Here is a 19,891-nt window from a genome sequence, read left to right as displayed (position 1 = left end):
GGCGCTTCCGGGTCAGCGTCGCCAGGGGAAGCGGCGGCGGCGGCGGCGGGGTCCCGGTCCCGGCGGCGAGGCCAGGCCATGGGCGGTGAGGGGGGCGGCGGGGAGCGGGGCTGGGGGGCCGAGGGGCGCGGGTGAGCGGCGGCGGGTCCTGGGCTGCCGCGGAGCAGGGCAGCAGCCGCCGCGGGCCGGCCTGCCGGGGACTTCCCTCGCCTTTGCGTGGCGGCCGGGCTGCGGAGACACCCCCCCGCCCCGCACGCTGCTCCCGCGCCTGCCGCCGGCCCCGGCCACTGCCCGTCCCGGCGGGGGCCAGCCGTGCCGCTGAACAGGGGCTCGGGTTGGGTTGGTTTGTTTTGGTTTTGGTTGGCTTCCCTTTTTTTTTTCTTTTTTTTTAAAGGGTTCTGCTGTGGGTGACTTTATTCTTAGCGTATTATAGCAGGTGTGATGTTGAAAGGCACTTAGTTACCTTCACGTGTTTAATACAGCTAGAAATTTTTGGCGTGGAAACCATGTTTCTTTAATTTGCAGGTACTCTTAGGCTGTGAAGGCTTTGATGGAACTAGAAATGCCATAACACTGAGTGGATGAGGCACAAAATTAAATCTCAGCATCTGGAAGCTTTAAACAGAGCATCAGTATATTAATCACATTGGAGGTAGTGGCTTTTCAAAGTACCTGGCTATTTCAGTGCTGTAGAGCAGTAAGATGTTTGCAAAATTGAAGAAGAAGATAGCAGAAGAGGCAGCTGTTGCTCCCAGACCAGGAGGAGCTGCCAGGATACCCAGGTCTGTCAGTAAGGAGTCGATTACGTCCGTGGGGGCAGACTCCGGAGATGACTTTGTAAGTTACACTTTGCTTTGAATTTTGATTTCTCTAACAATATTTCTGTTCCGGCTTTAGTCTAGTGTATGAGTTGAATACGTATTGCGGTGTCTTTGTAGGTGTATGTCGTAATGCATACATGAATCATGAGCTTGTATAAGCTTAAATACTGAAGGGAAAGTGTTTGCATGCTAACCTTAGTATTTACAAAGAGGCTTGTATTCTCCCGTAAACATGAGCTACAAAGCCATCTCGATACAGAACATTGTTAAACAGACATAAAGCTGTGGTAACCTCTGAGATACCTATTTGTAAAATTAATTACTGAAGCCGGAGGAAAGCAAGCTAGATACTGGTTGGCTGTGATCTTGCTATGGACCGGTATGGACCTTGCTGTGGACCTTCCTACTCGAGCATAACGTCTGTTCAGTTCTGCTGCACTCCAAACCAGTGTAGTTCCTCCAACGTCTGGTTTAAACTCTCTTTCCTTCTAAAGTGCTATTTAAGCAAGCTGTGTAATTCCAGGAGAGTATGTGTGCCCTGTAATGCTCTGGCACCTCTGCCCCTTGATGGTTATCATATTTTTCAAAACCTGGACTAAGACACTGTGTCACATCACTGGAGCCAACAGTACCCGCTGTGTTGCAGCAAGTCGCTTTATGATTCCGTTTTGCTGTCTGCAAGATGGGGAAGTCACTGACTCAGTTGAGTTTTAACGCATTTTTTATGAAGCTCAGCTGAAATTCCAATTCTCTTAAGCAGAAAGTTGGAACTGCTAAAGTTTAAATACATTTTACAATGGAAATATGTTGATCTTGTGTTTTTCTGAAATTTTTTGCACTTAACAAATTCTCACGTAGAAATTTCATTTACCTTCTTGTGAGTTTAGAGAACAGAAAACAGCGATGGTAGCTGAAGTCTTGAGTAGTTTTCAGCAAACCTCCAAGAATTAGTTGTTTTAGCAGTATTAATTTAACTGCTTTTAATATTGATTTTTGGGGAGCAAACAAAAAACCCCATAGAGAATCATGGGTCAGTTATGCAGTGGATTTTGCGTGGAGAGACGATTGCATGGAAAGACTGCCGCCGTTAGTGCTTAAGCGAGCTTATCCCACGTGAAGAGTGTTGCTGTTCCTTTCCTTACTTAGTTTTCCCAAAGACTTTAGCTTTCACCCATCCTGAAACCTGTACTTTAGAGCCAGATTTTTTTCCCTGCAGTCATTCTGTTACGCTGTCTCTGTAGTGATCAGTTTGAACAAACAGTTTTCAAGTGCAGCTTGTTTTAAAAGCATTGTATTTCATGGAGCAGGCCAGTGTTGCAGAGCTGGCTGTTTAAGCCCTTGCTGTTTTTCTTCTTCAGCAATTTTTACACATTCTGCTGTGCTAGTACAACTTTCCCCTTGATGTGGAAAACTGAAGCGTTATTCCTAGGTGGGACAGTGTTTACTATCATAGAGTTAGTAAAAGGCAGGATAATTTTTTCTAAATTTTGTAAGTTACATGAGTGTTGCTTTTCTACCAAGGCTTCTGATGGGAGCAGCTCTAGAGAGGATCTTTCATCCCAGTTGTTCAGAAGAAATGAACAAATAAGAAAACTGGAGGTCAAGCTGTCTGGTATGTGTCTTGATAAATATAAAACCCTATTACTTTAGGAAGTATTTTCCTTTGAACTTAAGTGTTTTAATTTGTTAAAAATACATTAGTTTAGGGTTTTTTTTTTTAGTTGATTGTCATCTAGGTAGCATACAGTACAGCTGATTTTTTTTATATAGACAACTGACTCCTTTCTGCTGATTTCACAACACCTTTATGTGATTCTTTTGAACAGCTGGAGTAGCTTTCTGTCCCCATGTTTCAAATAGTGTCTTTCCCCACTTTTATTTTACTTATTCTGGGTACATAATGATTTGTTTCTCTTAGGATCTAAGCTTTCTGATGTTGGCAGTAACACAGTGCCACCCTTAAAGAAGTGAACTTTGAAGCGAAGAAAAAGCAAAGGATCCAACATAAAAGAGTCCTGAGGCTTTTTTTCTTTCTAACATAATATCTTATTCTGTAAAGCTGTAGTGAGGGCTCTGCTCTTACACTGCTTTCGGTCCCTGTTGTATGGAGTGGATCGGAGACAAGTCTGAACAATGTTATGCTGCTGCTTCTTAAAGCTCATAGGCGGCCTTGGAAAGTAAGGAGAGGTTGTAGCCGGCTCGTGATTATTTTAATTTATTCAGCAGACTTACCAGGCTCCTGTTCAGTTCAAGATAATATAGCATTCAAACATTTCCCATTGCAATTTGAAAGAGCAAAGTGTTCACCTGTTTGTATAAAGTAAACTTAAAAGTGCTGGTGCGGGCTTAGTACGAGAGAGGGAGGCTCTAAGTGTCAAGAGACTTGTGCAAGCAGCCTGATCAGTAAGTAAATCCTCCTTTCCATTGTGCATAAACTTCTCTAACGTGTTCCTGTGTTTTGTTTTTTAAATCTGACTGCCTTGTCAGTTCTGCTGGCAGGCACAGTAGCCGTAGGAGTGTGAGGTTGTTAGCCAGTGGAGCACCAGTGAGAGCCCAGCCTCGGAAACACTCTGCCACTTGAACAACAAGCAGTATGGAACCAGGGTGCAAGCGTCTGTGAATTGCCCCGTCCTCACAGCCTCCAGCGAGAGAGACCTTTCCTAAGCAGAGTTAGATAGATGACCATTAGTGGGGATAGTTCTTTATTCTCTAGTACTGCCCTTTTTTGTGTGACTAGTGCACCTAGGACAGGTCCTCCTGTTTGTACCAACCATTTACCCTGTGCACAGTACAGAACTATTTGCTTGTGTTCATTGTTATGGTCACCCAAGTTTTCCTCAGACGGAATGATTTTCTGGTTGAGAAAATCATTATCATTTTCCACTCATCCTTTTTTCTTTTTTTTTCTTTTCTTTCTTTCTTTTCTTTTTTAAAATTTCCTTCCCCAATGTCTGTTCATTCCTGGTCTGTGCTTCTCCCTCCTCACACAAGATTATGCTGATCAGATCCGAAACTTGCAGAAGATAAAAGAGAAGCTTGAAAATGCATTAGAAAAGCATCAAGATTGTACGTACTTTTCTTCTTTGCTTTTTTTTTTTTTAAGTTGAAAACTGTTATGGTTGGAACGAAACGAGTTTGATACACAGGTATTTTAATAGTTTGCTTTCACACTGCGCAAGGAAATAGAACACAAGTTCTTGCCTTATGTACAGTGTAAAAAGCAGCAGTACTGTGTTGGCTGTTGAACAAAGCTGTTATACTCCAGCCAAATTTGGGACTAACGTCCAGGAGAGACTTTTTTGAAAAGTATAGCTGTGTTATAGCCCAGGAGGAACAGTAGTGCTGCCTTCTGCTGTTTCTGGCATTTGTCCCATGTGCAAGCAGTGTGAGGTAAGAAGTGGCACGGCGTTCGCGCTGAAGGGTCAAGAGGGGGTTAATTACTTGCAGAAACAGACTTTTAAAGTTATAAGTAACTTACAGAAAATTGAGAAGCAATTTAAAAGAATGAGTTTTTAATATAGATGATGATTCTCTGTTGGTAGCCTCCATGAGGAAGTTTCAGGAGCAGAATGAAGCTCACCAGGCCAGTCGAGCCAAGATGGCTGAAGGAATGGCTTTGGCATTAGAAAAAAAGGACCAGGTAACAGAGCTTCAGCAACTCGACTTTTGACTGTCTCTGGAGATTTGAGTGTATGGCCTTGATGTTTTAAGCAAGTGTTGCCATTAATTAAAGTAGTTGTTCTGCATTGTATTTGCTTAGCGTGCCAACGTTGAGAAAAGAAGGGAGTATTAAGTTTAGATGTCAGAAGTGGTGTGGGACTTGTCATTGTTCTGACAGTTCTTACTGTTTTTTAAAAGAGCGCACAAGAATTTCTAATGAAAGGGTGAGCTTGTACTTGTGTTTGGTAAGATTCGGTTGCAGTAGACTTGTTGTCAGTTTTATTTTGTTTTACTTGCATAAAGGTTATGTATTCAGGTAGCATAAAGGACTCCTCAGCCTCTGTGTGTTAAAACACTAGCCGTTACTTTTTGCTGATTATTTTTTGGTTACTACCACAATTTAGTATCTCTGTTAACAATACAGATTCTTCTTTTTTTTTTAACCATAATTGCTGTCCTTGAAAGTCTGCAAATTGATTTTTATTTTTTTTTTTTTCCTTCCTTTCTTTCGTGTTCAGGAGTGGATGGAAAAACTGGGTCAAGTTGAAAAGGTAATTAGCCACTAGGGTTTTTTAGTATTTTTTTCTGAGTATGTGTGTGTATTTGTAAAAACCAGCCTGCTAATTCCCTGCAGCTCAACTCTGTTAAGCCTTTTTTATTATTTGATCTTTGTTCAGTGGGAGAGGCCAGAGATTTGCTTACGTTACCGGCCTGAATGCTTCAGGAGATATTTCTGGAATTATTTTTCATTGGAAAAGTAAATAATGATGGGGTGCGATGAGAAAGATGTACTTCTGTAAGGTGGAACAATGGTTTCCTTTATCACAGAGGAAGCAGCTGGGATGCAGAAGTAGGTGGTGACTTCGTCTGAGGTCTTGCAGTAGGTCATCTGTTTTATAAAATAAGTGAAGCTATTTGGTAGGGATTTTTTTAATACAGCCTTTCAATCTTGTAGTTGTTTTAGCTGTTTCGCTTGGTCTATTTTATGAATTATTATGAGTACATTAAACATGGTACTATTTGCTGTCCATTTTTAAGAGTTCAGTTAGGTGATCATTGGTTGCATTGTAATGAATATAGATTTTTTTTTTTTTTTTTTTTTACATTTTTGGAGTTTGGTAATTTGTTCCACATTGCCTACTGTGATGTGAATGTGGAAGAGCTTCTAGTTCTACATGTAGCCTTTCGGAAAGCACGACAAGATTCCTTTCCAGAGAGTTTAAGTCCCATTGACTTGAAATCAGCATACAGATATTCTTGGATTCCTTTTGTTTTTGTTGGTTTATCAGGAAAAAAAAAGGCTTGAAACACAGTTACAAGAAATGAGGGAGCAGAGTTTGAATCTTTTTCAAAAACGAGATGAAATTGATGAACTGGAGGGCTTTCAGCAGCAGGAAATTGCCAAAGTTAAACACATGGTAAGAGTATTTTAAACTTTTTTTTTTCTTTCCTAAAATTTCTGTTAGAATACCAAGTTAGTGGTAGCTCTGCATTATTTTTTTTTTAGCGTTAATGCTTTTATACAGTCTTGGTCAGTGTCAAAATTGTAGTAGTAGGTACATGCATACAATATTACATTGTTTATTTCACCAGCAACTTTTCTGGGACATATTTATTATTTCACTTAATTCAGCTCATAACTTAACAGAAAAACCACAAGTTTCAGTGAGAAGACGTTATCAGTATTACCAGGTCATTTGTATTGTCAAGTATAATGTTCTGATATTCAGCTTTTGAAAAAGGAAGAATCTCTGAGCAAAAGAGAGCAGGAACTAGAGGTGTGCACCCAAGAACTAGCCCATGCTAAAGAGATGCTTCAGGATGCAAGCAGCGAGTCATCGGGCCTAAGGAAGGATCTTCAAGAGCTGCAGCAGCAGTTGTTGGAGCTGGAGGCACAGAGGTATGGCTGTGGTGCTCTCTGAGGAGCAGTGTATGCATTTCGCCTATACTTTTACTTCGTGCCCAGTTCTGTCTCTTTGAAAGAGTTTATACACATAGTGAGCTGACTGAATAATTGCCTCTGGTGTGCCGGTGTGGATGTAAATGCCAAGATTATGTTTCCTTTCGAGACAATTAAAGTAATACTTGTTTAGGATTTTGTAAGCTTGTTATGATTTCTTTTTTGTCATAGTTTGAATGCTTAACTGTCACTTTTTTTGAAAATGTATAATCAAGCTGGGGCTGGTTTTAGGACAAGAATATCATGTTGATGTTTCCTAGTCTATTTTCATAAGAAGCGGGATTATCTGCTAAAGATTATTTTTTCTGGATGGTGTGTAACTTTTTTTTAATTCTATTTCTGTGAAGAGACGAACTAATGACAGCTGAGACAAATGCAGAAAATAAGATCACTGCTCTGGAGTTAAGAGAACAGGAGCTACAAACTGTCATTCAGCAGCTTTCTGTAGACTTGCAAAATGTAAGTTTGAATTAAGTGAGATTTGATTCGAAGAGCTCCTTGTCTGCAGAAGTTAGATTAGATATCCATTATGTGTTTTTGGAAATCTAAGTTTCAAAGCAAGTAATTTCTCAAAATTTTTAGGCTCGAGTTGCTGGTTCTGGTTGTGAGAAGAGACTGGAAATGTTACAGGTGGAGCATGAATCTCTGAAGGTGGAATATGAACAACACAAGCAAAAGGTTAAGTGTTTCCAGATGTATCTGCTCTTGGCTGGTGTAAAGGTGTACACTTGGGTAATGCACTACGAGTTTGAAATTTGGTGTCTAACAACTGTTTTAGGATCATATTGTCTTTCCAAATATAATTTTTCTCTTTCTAATGGCACTTTTTAAAGTCAAACTGCAATGGATTAGATGAAAGCTTCGCTACAAAGAAGATTCTGTGATTTCTTGTTCTCACAGATGACTTCTGAATTTGCTGAGAGAAGTAAATTTGCTGAACAGCTGCAGGAAAAGGTGTCTTCCTTGGAAAAAAAGCTAGAAAGAAATCTTTCAGGGGATGAACATGTTCAGGAGCTACTCAAGGAGGTAATTACACATTTATAGACTGCTTAAAAGTACAATCTTAGTGAGACTTTTTAGGACGTGTTACTTACCACACATGGAAAAAAGTATATGATGATGTGATGCAGGCACCTTTGTCTCTTCAGTGTATACTGGCACGCTGTCAATGCTGGATAGAATTGCGTGAGTGGCTACGTTGAGCCTGTTGATGTAGATGTTGCACAGATGTCTCTATTGGTCTTTCAGCATTGTCTCTTTAGGCAATGCATCCAACTGCTTAAAAGCAAAAGAGTGGCTTTTTAACATGTGTTTGCTGTGATGCAGAAGTTCAGCTTAAAAATTTTTTTTAAATCCCTTAAACTTGGCCTGGGTTAGAAGATTATGACCTGGCTGCTGATTAGGGTTACCATCTGGATCGTGACAGGATGCCAGTGAATCTCCCATTCTCAATTAATGATGTCATCCCCAAGGCAACGTGATCTGTGGAGACCTCATGCAGTAGCATCAAACTTGCTGGTTCCCAAGAGCAAAGCTGTATTGCATATCAAAATAACTATTTCATTTTAGTTTGACCTTATTAATGAATAAAAAAAATAGAAGTCTTAATTAAAAAAATCTTACCTTTTTGTCCATCCTTCCTCCTGTTCTTCATCTCAATGTAATCTTCAGAAAGCTACTCTTGAGCAGAAACTGGATGAAACCAGGCAGCAACTACTAACAGACAGAACGCATCACACCGAGACTGTGAACCATTTGGAAACACACGTAAGCTTGTTTGGGTTTTTTTTTTTCCAGTACAAATACCCACTGTTTCCATCTTCTTTATGCCCCATACCTCCTCTCCTCACTGCTCTTGTGTTCTCAGCCAAAGGTGAAACTATGTGTAGCATTTAGTCATTAAAGGTATCACAGAATCATTTAGGTTGGAAAGGATCTTTAAGATCATAGAGTCCAACCATTAACCTAGTCCTGCCAAGTCCACCACTACTGAGTCGTCCCATGTTCTGTACATTTTTTTCTAATAACGTAGATGCCAATGGATAAAGAATTTAACGTATGGTTATATTTTAGAATAAAGAACTGGAACAAAAACTACAGAGTGCAACAGAAGCATTGAAAAAGAGCAAAGAAGCTGCTGCTGAGCAGGATCTGAAGATCCAGAAGCTGGTGAGTATTCTGCATAATGTTCCACTGACCAGTAGCAGATCAGTCTTCAGCATCCCCAGAGAGACTCACCTCTCTGTTTCATTACTCTAGTGTTTTCTTGCTGTTTGTCTCCTAAACTAGTGTCTGTATGTGAGTACGTGACGCTGCTGCCAAGGGAATAGTATTGCTTCAGTTTGAGTACGTGTCTCATGGAATGGTGTCTGCTTCTTGTCAGAGCTTCACAATACCTTTTTATTAACGTAGTGTTATTTATTTCTATTAAGCAAACTGATGTAGAGGATGAAAGAAGTAAACTGCAGCAACAGATTTTAAGTGAGAAACATCGGTACGATCAGAAAGTTGCTGAGCTGGAGTCTCAGATTGCTGCTCTTGAAACAGCTTGGGAATTTGATAAAACAGCTAGTCAGCACAAGATCGTAAGTACAGAAACTGTTCAGTGGCCACGCGAGTCTTCACAAAACGATTTTAATGTGGCTTGTAGACCTTGCGTGTTGTCTGACTGTTCTTATTCAGCACTCGTAGCATTATAATAGAAGATCTCATACTTTGAGAAACTAAATACGAACAAAGCATTTGATGTGTTTAATTGTTTAAACAAAGCATTAGAATACTAAGTACAGTTATTTAAGCAATCTTTATTTTACAGAGCCAATTGGAAACGGAAAATGAAAATCTTAATGGAAGCAGAGAAGAGTATGAGAATTCTTTAAAAAAACAAGAGTCTGAATTGAACAGGCTAAAGGTAAGGGCTTAATTGGTTAGTGACGTTGGTTAAATGCAGAGCCTAGTTTGAGAAACTATTAACGGCAAAGTGTATTACATTCTCAGTAGTTGTAGTCACATCACATTCAGGTTGCATGTCCTTACAGCTGTATATCGTATCTGGTACTCAGTAGAAATGCGTTTGAGGAGCATTACAAACGGCTGATCCTTCTCTGAAACAGAATGCTTGGGTCTGCCTAAATCAGGCAGAAATAATAACATTCCTATATTGTCAGGCATGAAGAGCTTTTAAATCCTGTTAGTGGTAGTGAATACAGAATAGTTCAACACCAAATTCCATTCACAGCATTCAAAACAAAAGTTAAAAGTTTTGACTGTAATTTTGGATTGTTGAAAGCTTTTTCTGTACCTCCTGGAATAAAGATCAGTTGTAAGAGGGAGCTACTTCTTTGTAACAGAGACTTCAAACGAAAAGATATTTTAAGCATTGAATGTATTTGGCCTCTTACATCGGTTCTGTGTTGCTCTTAAATGTGCAGATAGCAGCAGCGCAGTAAAACAAAACAGTAACTCTCATTTGGAAGTGTAAATTGTGGTGTGTTAGAATAGCCATAAATTCTAGTGGCTAATGGATTTAGTTTCAAAGATGAGAGACTGACTTGATTTTAATTTTTGAGTAACTTCTGAATTACTTTTGGTTTGCAGAATGAATTGAGCAGCAGAGAGACTGTCAGCGTTGAAATTGCCAAAGCATTGGAAGAAACACGAAAACAGAGAGAGGAATTACAACAGCAGGTTGGTTATTACCGGCAGTCTAAAATATATTTGGGTGCTCCCCACCTTTCACAGGCCAGGCTAGACTTGGACTTAATTATGATAGCAGCCAGGAACATCAATCAGAATCATATCCTCAGCGTGCAAGACAGCAGTGGTTGCTTCAGTAAACTTGCAACCTAAGGGTGTCTGTGTAAATGCCTGCACAGGAATGTTACCGACTTACGTGAGTTATTCCAGTGGAAGAATGTAAAAATGCTGCTGACTGCAAAGTAGGGATATTTGTAAGTTTGTAGGCTCAAGAGTTATGGCAAGTGGTGGCAGCTGAATATGAACAACTGAGGGGAAGACCAGGTAGTAGCAAGCGAATACATTTGCTCAGAAGGAAGGTGACTGATGTTTCAGAGCCCTTTAAATCTGTAAGAGAGTGCGTAGTAGCAGTGGCCAGCCATCCTGAGCCACTGACTAGTTGGCAGTTTGTCTATAAGAAATCTAGTTGTTCTGTTGTTGTTCCTTTCAGTGCTTATATCACATCTTTGTCCCTCTGAAGCACAGCAGTTCCAGAATTGTAAATTTCCTTGTGGGGAGGAGGTTGTACCCAGTAACCAAATAGAAATTTTAGGTGGTCTTGTTCTGCTCTTCTTTTATTAAAAATGGTCATGGTGGATAATGTGTTTCCTTAAGCTGGGAACTGCCACCGGAGCAAGTTTGACTGAATTTAGTCCCATCTTTTGGTTTCTTTGTTCTTCTGGGACTGCTGTAGGTCTGTGCTTGCTTGGTCCAGCTGTATGTAAGAGGGTGTTCTGGTTTTGTTTAGTGAGGCGGGCCCTAACAGACAGAGGGGTATAAGGCCATCTCTGGTTTCGCTCAGCGGCCGTTTTACAGCTGCCACCTGCTGGTTATCAGGCAATCTGTAATGGTGGCTCAGAGTTTGTCAGAAGCAAAGAGGATTTTAGTTCTTCCAGCATGCTGGCTTTAGTGCTTTTTAACGAGGCCAGCATTGTAGAGGTGGTGCCTTCTGTGAGTCTCTGGATAGGTCAGACATCCACACTGTATTTCCTGTAATGCTAATGCTGCACAAACCACTTTTTCAAAGTGTTGTGTTGCCTGGCGCAGAGCTCAGGCAGCCCCTGCCAGTTGTAGATACCAGCCACTGCCTTTGTCGCTGATACAAGAATTCCACTTCAGTCCTTCCCAGCAAAAAAAAAAAAAAAAAAAATTCTGAACCTCTGAGGTATATTGACATTTTTCAATGCCTCCTTCTACTTTTATATTTTTGATGACTTCTGTTTGTTTGTTTGCCTGATTTGAAGGTTTCACATCTGGCTTCCTTAATAAAGGAAAAAGACCAGCTGATTGACGAAAAATGCGATACACTTCTAAAACAGAAAGAAGAACTAAACCAACTCAGTCAAGGTTAGACCAAACAAGTCTTCTTTATCCCAGACAGCTTTGTCTAAGTACAGTCTCTAGTTCTGGGCTTGCCTGTCGATAGATTGTAATAATTCTAGATTTCTCTTCCGTATTTAATCTATTAGAATTTTCAAAATCTTACACCCTTCAGTAACAGTTGGACAATCTCTCTACTGCATCCTTAAAAACAAAACCACTTTTTAAAATCAGTCTTATGTTTATACACTATAAAATAACAAATCTTGCTGTACTTGTTGTAAATGATTGTTTTGTGCAAAACACATGAAATAAGTGATACGAATCAAAACCTGCTACTTCATTGCACCACTTTAAAAACTGCTTGCTTGAAAGATTATTTACATTCTTAAAAAGCAACTGCAAACTGATATTCCACAGTCATAAAAAAAATGAAGTGCAGTCATCTTCATTCAGTTCCTAACTCCTTTGTGTTTCTCTTCTGTGTTGCCGTTATTTAGAAAGGGAAGAAAACGTAGCCTCTTGTTGCGCTATTCTGCTGGCTAGGCATCTGTGCCAGCTAACCATTTCTGCTCACAGCTCAGCCCCAAGTGTTCCTGTGCAGTCACAGCACAAGTCACACAGGGGTTTGATGGGGGTCTTTTAGAGCAGGTGTAATTGATAATTGTGTTAAGTATTAAAATCACCCTGACTTTCAGACAGGCTGGTCCTTTGCAAAAACATTCATGTGAGCTTGGGTGGCTTTAATTCCATCATCTTTCTGTTTTAACAACAGAGCAAGGCAAAAAGGTCAGAATTTACTGTCACTGTAGTGTGCTTCATTTAAGAAAAATAATTAGAAGCTCCCATTTGATTCACTGGACTGATACTAAGCAGGTCTCTCCTTTCTCAGATCATGAAGCTGTCTTGCTGCAAATGCATCAACTGCAGTTGGACATAGAAGAAAGTAATAGCCGAGCAGTGGAGAAAGAAGAAATGACAAGGAAGGAAATTGATGCATTGAAGTTGCAGATACAGGAGGGCCTGTTGGCCAGAGAACATGAGAAAGATGTGAGTGCAGTTGCAAAGCTGATCTGTTCACACTTCTCAGGAGAATAAGCAGGTGTGCAAGAGACCCTGGTTCTGTCATGGTGACACGTGGCTGGACCTGTTCGCTCTGACAACTTGCTCGTGACCTGAAACACCAGCAGTGTAGACCTCCGTTGTTTGTTGTTCCCTGTCTTCCTAAAGAAAGCTGTTTCTTCTCAGATCTGTGCCTGGTTTATGATAGACAACTCCTTGTTTTATTTGATTCATAAAACTTCTTGAGAGAATCACCGTAAAACCAACGACACAGAGACCCAAAGACAATAAGCAGGCCAGCGAGAGATGTAGCCAACTAGATTGCCACTAATGCTTGCTAGTTCAAAAATGCAACCATCACCCCACAAAACCAACCAAAGTGAAGTCTAGCTTTCTCCCTTGGGAGTGTTCATGGGCTGCAGATGTCATGATATCCCTCCAGTTCACTCTTTTCATTTTTGTAGGTTTCAGAACTAGAGGAATCGTTGAGAGCCTTGAACAACGAACATTTACATTCCCCAGAAAACCATGTGGTGGAGCAGAATGGAGAGGTAGCGGCTGCAGACATTATTCAACTTCAGAAGGATAACAGAGAGCTGGAACAGCAAATTGCTGAGAAAAACAAGGTGAACTGAAACAGCAGAAATGGCTGTTAGTCTTTCCCTTTTTAATTAGGAAGCCTAATAATTGGTGCTGCCCGTGCTGCAGCCTTAGAAGAACAGGCTTACCAAAATGGCAGATCCAGTTTGAATCCAGTATTCTGTGAGTAACATTTTTTCCCCCTCTGGATTGTACAAATATCTAGCAACAGTGGATAAAAACTGCAACCATTATTGTAGGAATCCTTATCTGTTTTGGAGGAAAGGTGCACCAAATGATACCGTTTACAGCTTTCCTGCAGAGCCCCTTTGTGTGAGTTCAGTTCACTTCCACTGCGCTGTCACATGAAGCCCAAGTATCCTGTTACACGTCTGCTAATCTGTGCAGCTAGAAAGGCAAGACATTTAGGTTGCTTCTTCAGAGCTGTCAACATTGTTTAATGATTGTTTCATTAATTACACTTGTTTGTCATGGGTTTTTCTAGGTATCTCTGGGTCAAAATGACTACAATGGCTACTGTATTAACACTGTCCTTTGCTCTGCTTACAGATGATAAAGCAGCTACAACAAAGAATGACAGAACTGAAGAAAACCCTCCAGAAAGAGCTGGTAAGGGTTATGTCTCTTCAGCTGGTGCTTACTGTCAGTTACTTGCACTACTAATTCCAAAACCTTTGACTGCTAGCTAGAAGATAGCTTTTTTACTAGGGATGTGTGCAGTTTCCTTATGTTTGCAGGCAGATGGGTAAACCATGAAATTTGTTGTTCTGGATCAGTTATTGAATGATGATGTGACAGGTAGCCATCACCATTTTTAGCTACAGAAGACCTGTGTTTGGTAATCTTGGGTATTTAATGTATTTCTGTAGAGTTGAACAACTGAGGTTTGATTGCTGCTTAGCTGCCATTCAGCTGAGTTTTACCATGGGAGTGATACTTGCCTCAGGGAAAGCTCCCCTTTAATTCCTTTTACAATCAGTTTCCTCTCCAAGAAAAATGTCTTCTATTTAAAAATAAAATAACAGAAGTTTTAAAATATTCTTATATTGCTATTTTTGTTCTGAGCTTCAGAATTGTTTTGGAGAATGCCCACATTTGAAAAGCACAGAGCAGGTTAGTGATAAAATGATCAGGTGATAGTTTCTACGTGGAGCCAGTTCCATGCTGGTTTGGGTAATGTACGTGTAAATCTAACAGCAGGTAGCTTCTGTCCTAGAGTGTAGGGAGAGGTGAAGACACTTCTGTGCTGTGATCCCATGAAGGATGAGAAGCCTGTCCTATTAATGCTCAGGTTGTACCCACCTTGTGGATACAAGCCCTCCGTGTTAGGTACCTCGGACCTGGATCCTCTCCCAGTGTCAGGCTGACAGTCTACAATGTACTTCTCTTCTTTTTTTAGAAAATAAGGCCTGACAGTGAGGTTCCAGAAGTACGTGAAAAAACAAATTCTGAAGTGCCTAATGCCTCTGTGACTGTCACAAACAACTCTGATTTAAATGACTCAAGGGAGATAAACTTTGAATACCTTAAACACGTTGTACTAAAATTCATGTCCTGCCGGGAATCTGAGGTAAAGATGTACGCTTACCTTTTCCTTCCAAGTCTGTCTTTCTCTAGAAACTGCCACCTGGTATCTGCCAAGGACACTTCTGTGCCAGTTCCATACTTTTGCACTTTAAAAGTTGTTGACTGATTCAGCACAATTAAGCAAAATAGCTAACAGTGATATGTTTGGAAGAACAGATTATGAACTAAATTAAAGGGAAATGTGAATTTTTAAGAGGTAGTTATGCCTGCAAGTTAAAGGTCTGAAGCCACAAGATGTTCCCTGTGTGCTACTCTAAAAAGCATGTGGAGTATGTGATTAGAGTGGTTGTACATTTAAGAAAGATAGCAAAAAATCCCCAAGAAAAAGACGTAAACCACTTGCTGTTGATCTGTGAGACATAGTTCCTTGTGCATTTGGAGCTCCTTCACATTCTCCACATTGTATCAAAAAAATCCTGCCAACAATATTGCAGGTCAGTGGCTAAGATCAAGAAATAATTGTGCAACTCTATGGTGTCCTGAGTGCTTGACTCCTTTACTAACTCTGTGTTGTGTGTCTCGTTTAGAGTATTAGTACTGTAAACAGTTTCCTGCGTACGTGCTGGTTTGATCAACTTTTCAAAGCTCAAAAAACCTAGGATGTCACAGGAGCCAAGCTGCTTCTCTGTTCTAACTAACTAGGCTCCCCATTTGTTGTCTTTCCCCAAAACATGCAAACCAAAGTTAAAGAACAGCCAGGAAGCACCCATAAGAGATAAGATACAGGCCATCCTCATCTGTTGGAACTGGGGATAACAGAAGGCTGCTGGTCTGCTTTTTGCAGTTGTGACTAAAAAGTCTGTGACTAAACCTACAGTAAAACAGTGCTGCCTTATAGTCCAGAACGTAGAGCCCGAGAGCATCATAAGCAACAAAATACTGTGGTTTCTTTCAGGCATTCCATCTAATTAAAGCTGTATCTGTGTTACTGAATTTTTCTCAAGAGGAAGAAAACATGCTTAAAGAAACTTTGGAGTACAAGGTAAGGGTTCTGTTCCACTTGTAGTCTCTAATGGGACTCCCAGCAGATGGAATGAAAATTCTTAGATGCTGGGAGATCGTGAAAAGTATCTTTTCCAAATGTTAGCTACAACAATAAATGTAATTTATTTTGAAAATGTTAGCTAATCACATACATGTTGGAAATTGTCCATTTCAGTGAGGGAAATAGCAACTTCCCAGTGCTTCAGAGCAGTTTTGCCCAGCGGACTCAGTCCACGGAGGGAAGCTAGAAGCTTCTTGCTGGAGTATGGTCAAACGTTTAAAAGCAGGAAGCTGAATACTTGATTTGTCGTTTTGGCATTGGGCTTAGACGCCTAGATCTGTTTCTCCTTTCTGGTGCATAAAATGAGATCTCCTGCGTGTCCCTGGGTATGTGGTTATTAGCAAATGTTCATGAATGAGTGCTGCCTCGGTTCTTTCTGTGTCCTGCATTCATCTCTGCCCACTCAGTAAGGCTGGGCATGTCCAGTCTACATATGATTGCTTGTTCAGGGAACAGTTTGGTACTAGATTGACAAAGGCACTGTGTTTAAATGGCTGAAGATCTGTAATTATTTTAAAGGAATATATGTAAATGTAATCTTCAGTCATCTTCACTTGTGGAAAATGATGCTGTTTCTTCCTGATCCGATTGTGTGAAACTATTTTCACTTCTTCAGTCTGAAGTCTGCAGTGCTCTGTTTTAGAAATTGTTCTTTTCAGCCAACGATGGGGAGATGCATATGTACAATGTTCTTTCTTTTTCAAATCCTCAGCTTCTTGAAAGTGAACCTAGCATAATGTGTATTGTTTCCTGTCCTAGATGTCATGGTTTGGGTCGAAGCCATCTCCTAAAGGCAGTATCCGGCCGTCTATCTCAAGCCCAAGGACACTGTGGCCTTAAGGGAACCTGAAAACGGGCACTCAGCATCTAGCCACTTTTTTCTGTGAAAAGAACGCTGAACACACTAATTCAGGTGTGTCTTAATCACTGTCATTGCAGTATTTTGTACGAGAACTTTTGACACTGTTTACAAAACTAATACTGTGCAAGGAGAAACTTTGACTACAGACTGAAACACCTTCTGGGTTGGATTCGGGGACCGTTGTCTTGATGGTCCCTCAATGGAGGTCAGCTCCTTGTGCTCATCGGTCTTGTTTTCTTGGCACCAAAGGGTAACGTTAACCTCACTGATACCGGTGCTGGCAGTTCAGGCTTCTGACACGTGCGTGTTATGGCGGTGATTCCAGCTTCTGTTACGGAGTGCTAGAGTTGAGTAACTCTGGGCACAGTAAAGCTTCCTTGTCTCGCTGTGGAAAGCAAGCAGTGAAAAAAAAAAAAAAAAATGTCGGCAGTACTGTATTGGGTCTTTTGAGTTTGAAAAGCCTTTCAAAGAACAGGAGCAGGAGCTTTAACCAAAAAAAGAAATCTGCCTTGCCTTGTTATACTGACATAACTAATAGTTTGCATTTTTTCATATCACTGTGTAATTTAAGGTGCGTATATCCTGGCCTGCAGTCCTGAAGGCTGCATGTTAATGATGATTATTTAATTTGAGAGCACAACTTTAGAGTTGTCTGATTTTACTTTTCTTAAAGAAAAATAATATTTTAAATGGTCTTAATTATAGTACCTAATACTCAGTCGCCTTTAAAACTAATCTATTAGCCTGTACCGTAGGTTGTTAGCGTTGGGAAGAAGGGGTAGTAAACCATTTTAAATTTTTAAAGCTGAATTCCAGGTATTGTAAATGCACACTGAGAATACCTTTTATTTAAAAAAAAAAAAAATCTAGTGACAAAGGGTGAGGAATATTGGTACTAAACACTTTGATATATATATATATATATTATTATTTTTTTCTTCCAAGTCTGCTAGCAACAAATCTTCATAACCAGTATCTGCCTCTTTGGTTGTGGTTTTCTGTACTTCAGATACTCAAGCTTAAAAACTGTTAGGAACATGTAGTGGGCTGTTAACTGTGTCCTGACTACATGGTAAAAGAAACGCTGCTCATGAAGTTTTTGGTTTTGAGGGCAAAATTCAACTCCTAATGAACAAATCGTGGTTCCAGCAATTTGCTTTCCTTCCCCATTAAGAAAAGGAGACCAAGGTGCCACTTGTCTCACGGAGTGGAAGCACGGTTTTGCCTGTAGTTATTAACACTGCGAAATCTAGATGAAAATGGGAAGCAGCAGTAAGCCTGACTTCTTAAAGATGGGATGTATTTTAAAAAAAAAACTACACGTGTATGGAATTTGATGAGCAGGTTACAACTCTGGTAGTTCTCTTGCAATGAGGTTTGTTACTAACAATACTTTTATTAAATATATTCAAGAAAATCCAACCTGTCCTCTAGTGGAGATACAGTCACTGTTCAGTTTTTAACTTTCCTTTGCTGACAGGGGTCTGAGTGACCTTGGTGGTGGCCGTCGAGATGTAGCGTGTTAGAGTTACAGCATGTGAGCTGCTCCCTGCTTCCATGCACACGTGTGCTGTGGTAAAGATGAAAGTCTCCTTCCACGTGAGGTTGGTTAGCAGAGCGGTAAATGTGCCGCAGGTCTGTACGCTGGCTCCCTCCCCGGCTTTGCTGATCAGCCATATCTCAGACACAGGTACTCAGCGACAGCTATTACCTTGGCACAAGTGACACTGCTCAGTTTAGAGCTCAGTTATTTTTATTTAAAGTTAAGAAAACCAACAGGATTTTTTTAGTACTCTAAAGCTTGTCCAACCACAGTCTTTAGTAACCTGATCCATGGCAGTTAACAATAGCATAGGGAAATTTATGGGAAGAGTACAGCTCTGCTCTAATATGAAAATAGACAATCAAAAAGTGGGTTTATATCAATTGCTTCTGTACTGAAACAAAGCAGGGGCAGGATAAGCCTGTTGATTCTGGGAAGGTTTTATTCTCTAAGGTCTTTTTCTTTAGAATGTCCCTTTGCCCTGGCCTATTTCTGTGGGACCTGAGACCAGGATTCCCCCACTCAACGCTGCTGCCTGCTGAATGACTAATCGGTTTATGTTGATCCTGGCTTGAAAGGTTACTGCTGAACAGTAAGAAAAGCAGGACAGGCAGCCTGAAACAAAGAGTGACAATATAAAATCTTAGCTTATATATTCACTAACACAATTTCAATTTAAGGATCGACTTACTGTAACAACTAGTTCTTAAGTGTTGAATTTTCTTGACGTATCGGAGCAAGAACGGTGTGTATACATATATTAAAAAGCTAATGCACTTTCCCTTGTATAAAAACAGAGGTATACATAATCCTTTCTATGGCCGTTGGATTTCTTTCCTTCTATGCTGTAAATATGGACTGTATTATGAAACACTATGAAATTTGTGGTGCAATACATTTTCGATCAAAACCCTAATCTTGATTTCTTCCTTTTTATAGTTTCGGTTATCTCTACTGGGATTCTATAGCTATTTAAGATTGAGAGATTTCAAAGCATGAAACAAATTTCACCTTCTGCCCATGGTAGGGACGGGTCAGCCATGTAATTGAGGCCCCTGTTTCTCCCAGGGAGTTAGGTCAGGAATGAGGTAGAGTGATTATGCCTCCGAAAATCATCTCACCAGGGACAGCTGCTGTTGCTGCACTTTTAGCAGCTGATAAAAACGAAGACTGAATGGAGCAGGACCTCCCTGAGCAGCTGCTTTACTGGAAGTATGCCAGTTTGTGCCAAAAGGCAGGCTCCTTCCTGGCAGATAACCCTGCCGGACTCACGGCAGACACCACACAATGCCAGCGCTCCTGCCAAGGGTGCCGTAACTGATGGTGGAGACGGCGATGGTTTGAGTAGTTGTGTCCTCCTGTCTGGACAAACCAAGGATAAAACATCTGTGCATACTGAATCAACGGAAGCAGCTTGTTCTTCTGTCCTTAAGTCCTGCAGAAGGTGAGGACACACTAGTGCATATAAGTTCTGAAGTATTTTCTTGACTTTCTAGGCTGGACAAGAATATAAAAATCAAACCACGTGTGATTACGCATTATATTCACTGCCATCTTAGGAGCCTTGATGGGAACAGCTGAGCTTGGTCTCACTCCCTAGAGCCAGCAGAGCTGGATTTGAGGACAAATTCTGTAAGTAGATAGAATTAAGAGCATTCATGCAAAGGTGGACACTTAGCTTAGAACTGGTGTATTG

At 40.6% G+C, this 19,891-nt stretch overlaps 1 protein-coding gene across 3 annotated transcripts; it reads left to right on the top strand.

The window, feature by feature from the left end:
• On the top strand, window positions 1–19,838 carry GOLGA1 (golgin A1). 3 transcript variants are annotated; one of them, XR_015260744.1, is made up of 24 exons: window positions 1–85; window positions 526–837; window positions 2,343–2,433; window positions 3,813–3,887; window positions 4,364–4,461; window positions 5,000–5,032; window positions 5,771–5,899; window positions 6,212–6,381; window positions 6,789–6,900; window positions 7,024–7,119; window positions 7,342–7,467; window positions 8,113–8,208; window positions 8,515–8,610; window positions 8,874–9,026; window positions 9,257–9,352; window positions 10,039–10,128; window positions 11,421–11,523; window positions 12,389–12,546; window positions 13,023–13,184; window positions 13,708–13,767; window positions 14,558–14,728; window positions 15,641–15,727; window positions 16,550–16,703; window positions 19,692–19,838. XR_015260744.1 is itself a non-coding variant. In XM_086764022.1 (23 exons), the coding sequence occupies exons 2-23, from the start codon at window positions 703–705 to the stop codon at window positions 16,628–16,630; spliced, it is 2,406 nt and encodes an 801-aa protein (XP_086620148.1). In that variant the 5' UTR covers window positions 1–85; window positions 526–702; the 3' UTR covers window positions 16,631–19,111. The 3 variants fall into 3 exon arrangements, 2 of the variants coding, with proteins under 2 accessions (XP_086620148.1, XP_086620147.1); XM_086764022.1 differs by lacking the exon at window positions 19,692–19,838 and having other exon boundaries at window positions 6,224–6,381; window positions 16,550–19,111; XM_086764021.1 differs by lacking the exon at window positions 19,692–19,838 and having other exon boundaries at window positions 16,550–19,111.
• The last annotated feature ends 53 nt before the right edge of the window (window positions 19,839–19,891 follow it).

Source organism: Chlamydotis macqueenii, chromosome 20 (assembly GCF_036417535.1).
Source record: "Chlamydotis macqueenii isolate bChlMac1 chromosome 20, bChlMac1.mat, whole genome shotgun sequence".
Classification (NCBI taxonomy): domain Eukaryota; kingdom Metazoa; phylum Chordata; class Aves; order Otidiformes; family Otididae; genus Chlamydotis; species Chlamydotis macqueenii.
The sequence above is the reverse complement of the archived record's forward strand: the minus strand, read 5'-3'. Positions and strand labels throughout refer to the sequence as shown.

Bases quoted from the DNA above. Each gene is read 5' to 3' on its own strand.
- GOLGA1 (XM_086764021.1), top strand. From the start codon at position 703: ATGTTTGCAAAATTGAAGAAGAAGATAGCAGAAGAGGCAGCTGTTGCT. The intron at 13,185-13,707 runs GTGAACTGAAAC...CTCTGCTTACAG, and splicing joins AAATTGCTGAGAAAAACAAG to ATGATAAAGCAGCTACAACA. The intron at 14,729-15,640 runs GTAAAGATGTAC...GGTTTCTTTCAG, and splicing joins TGTCCTGCCGGGAATCTGAG to GCATTCCATCTAATTAAAGC.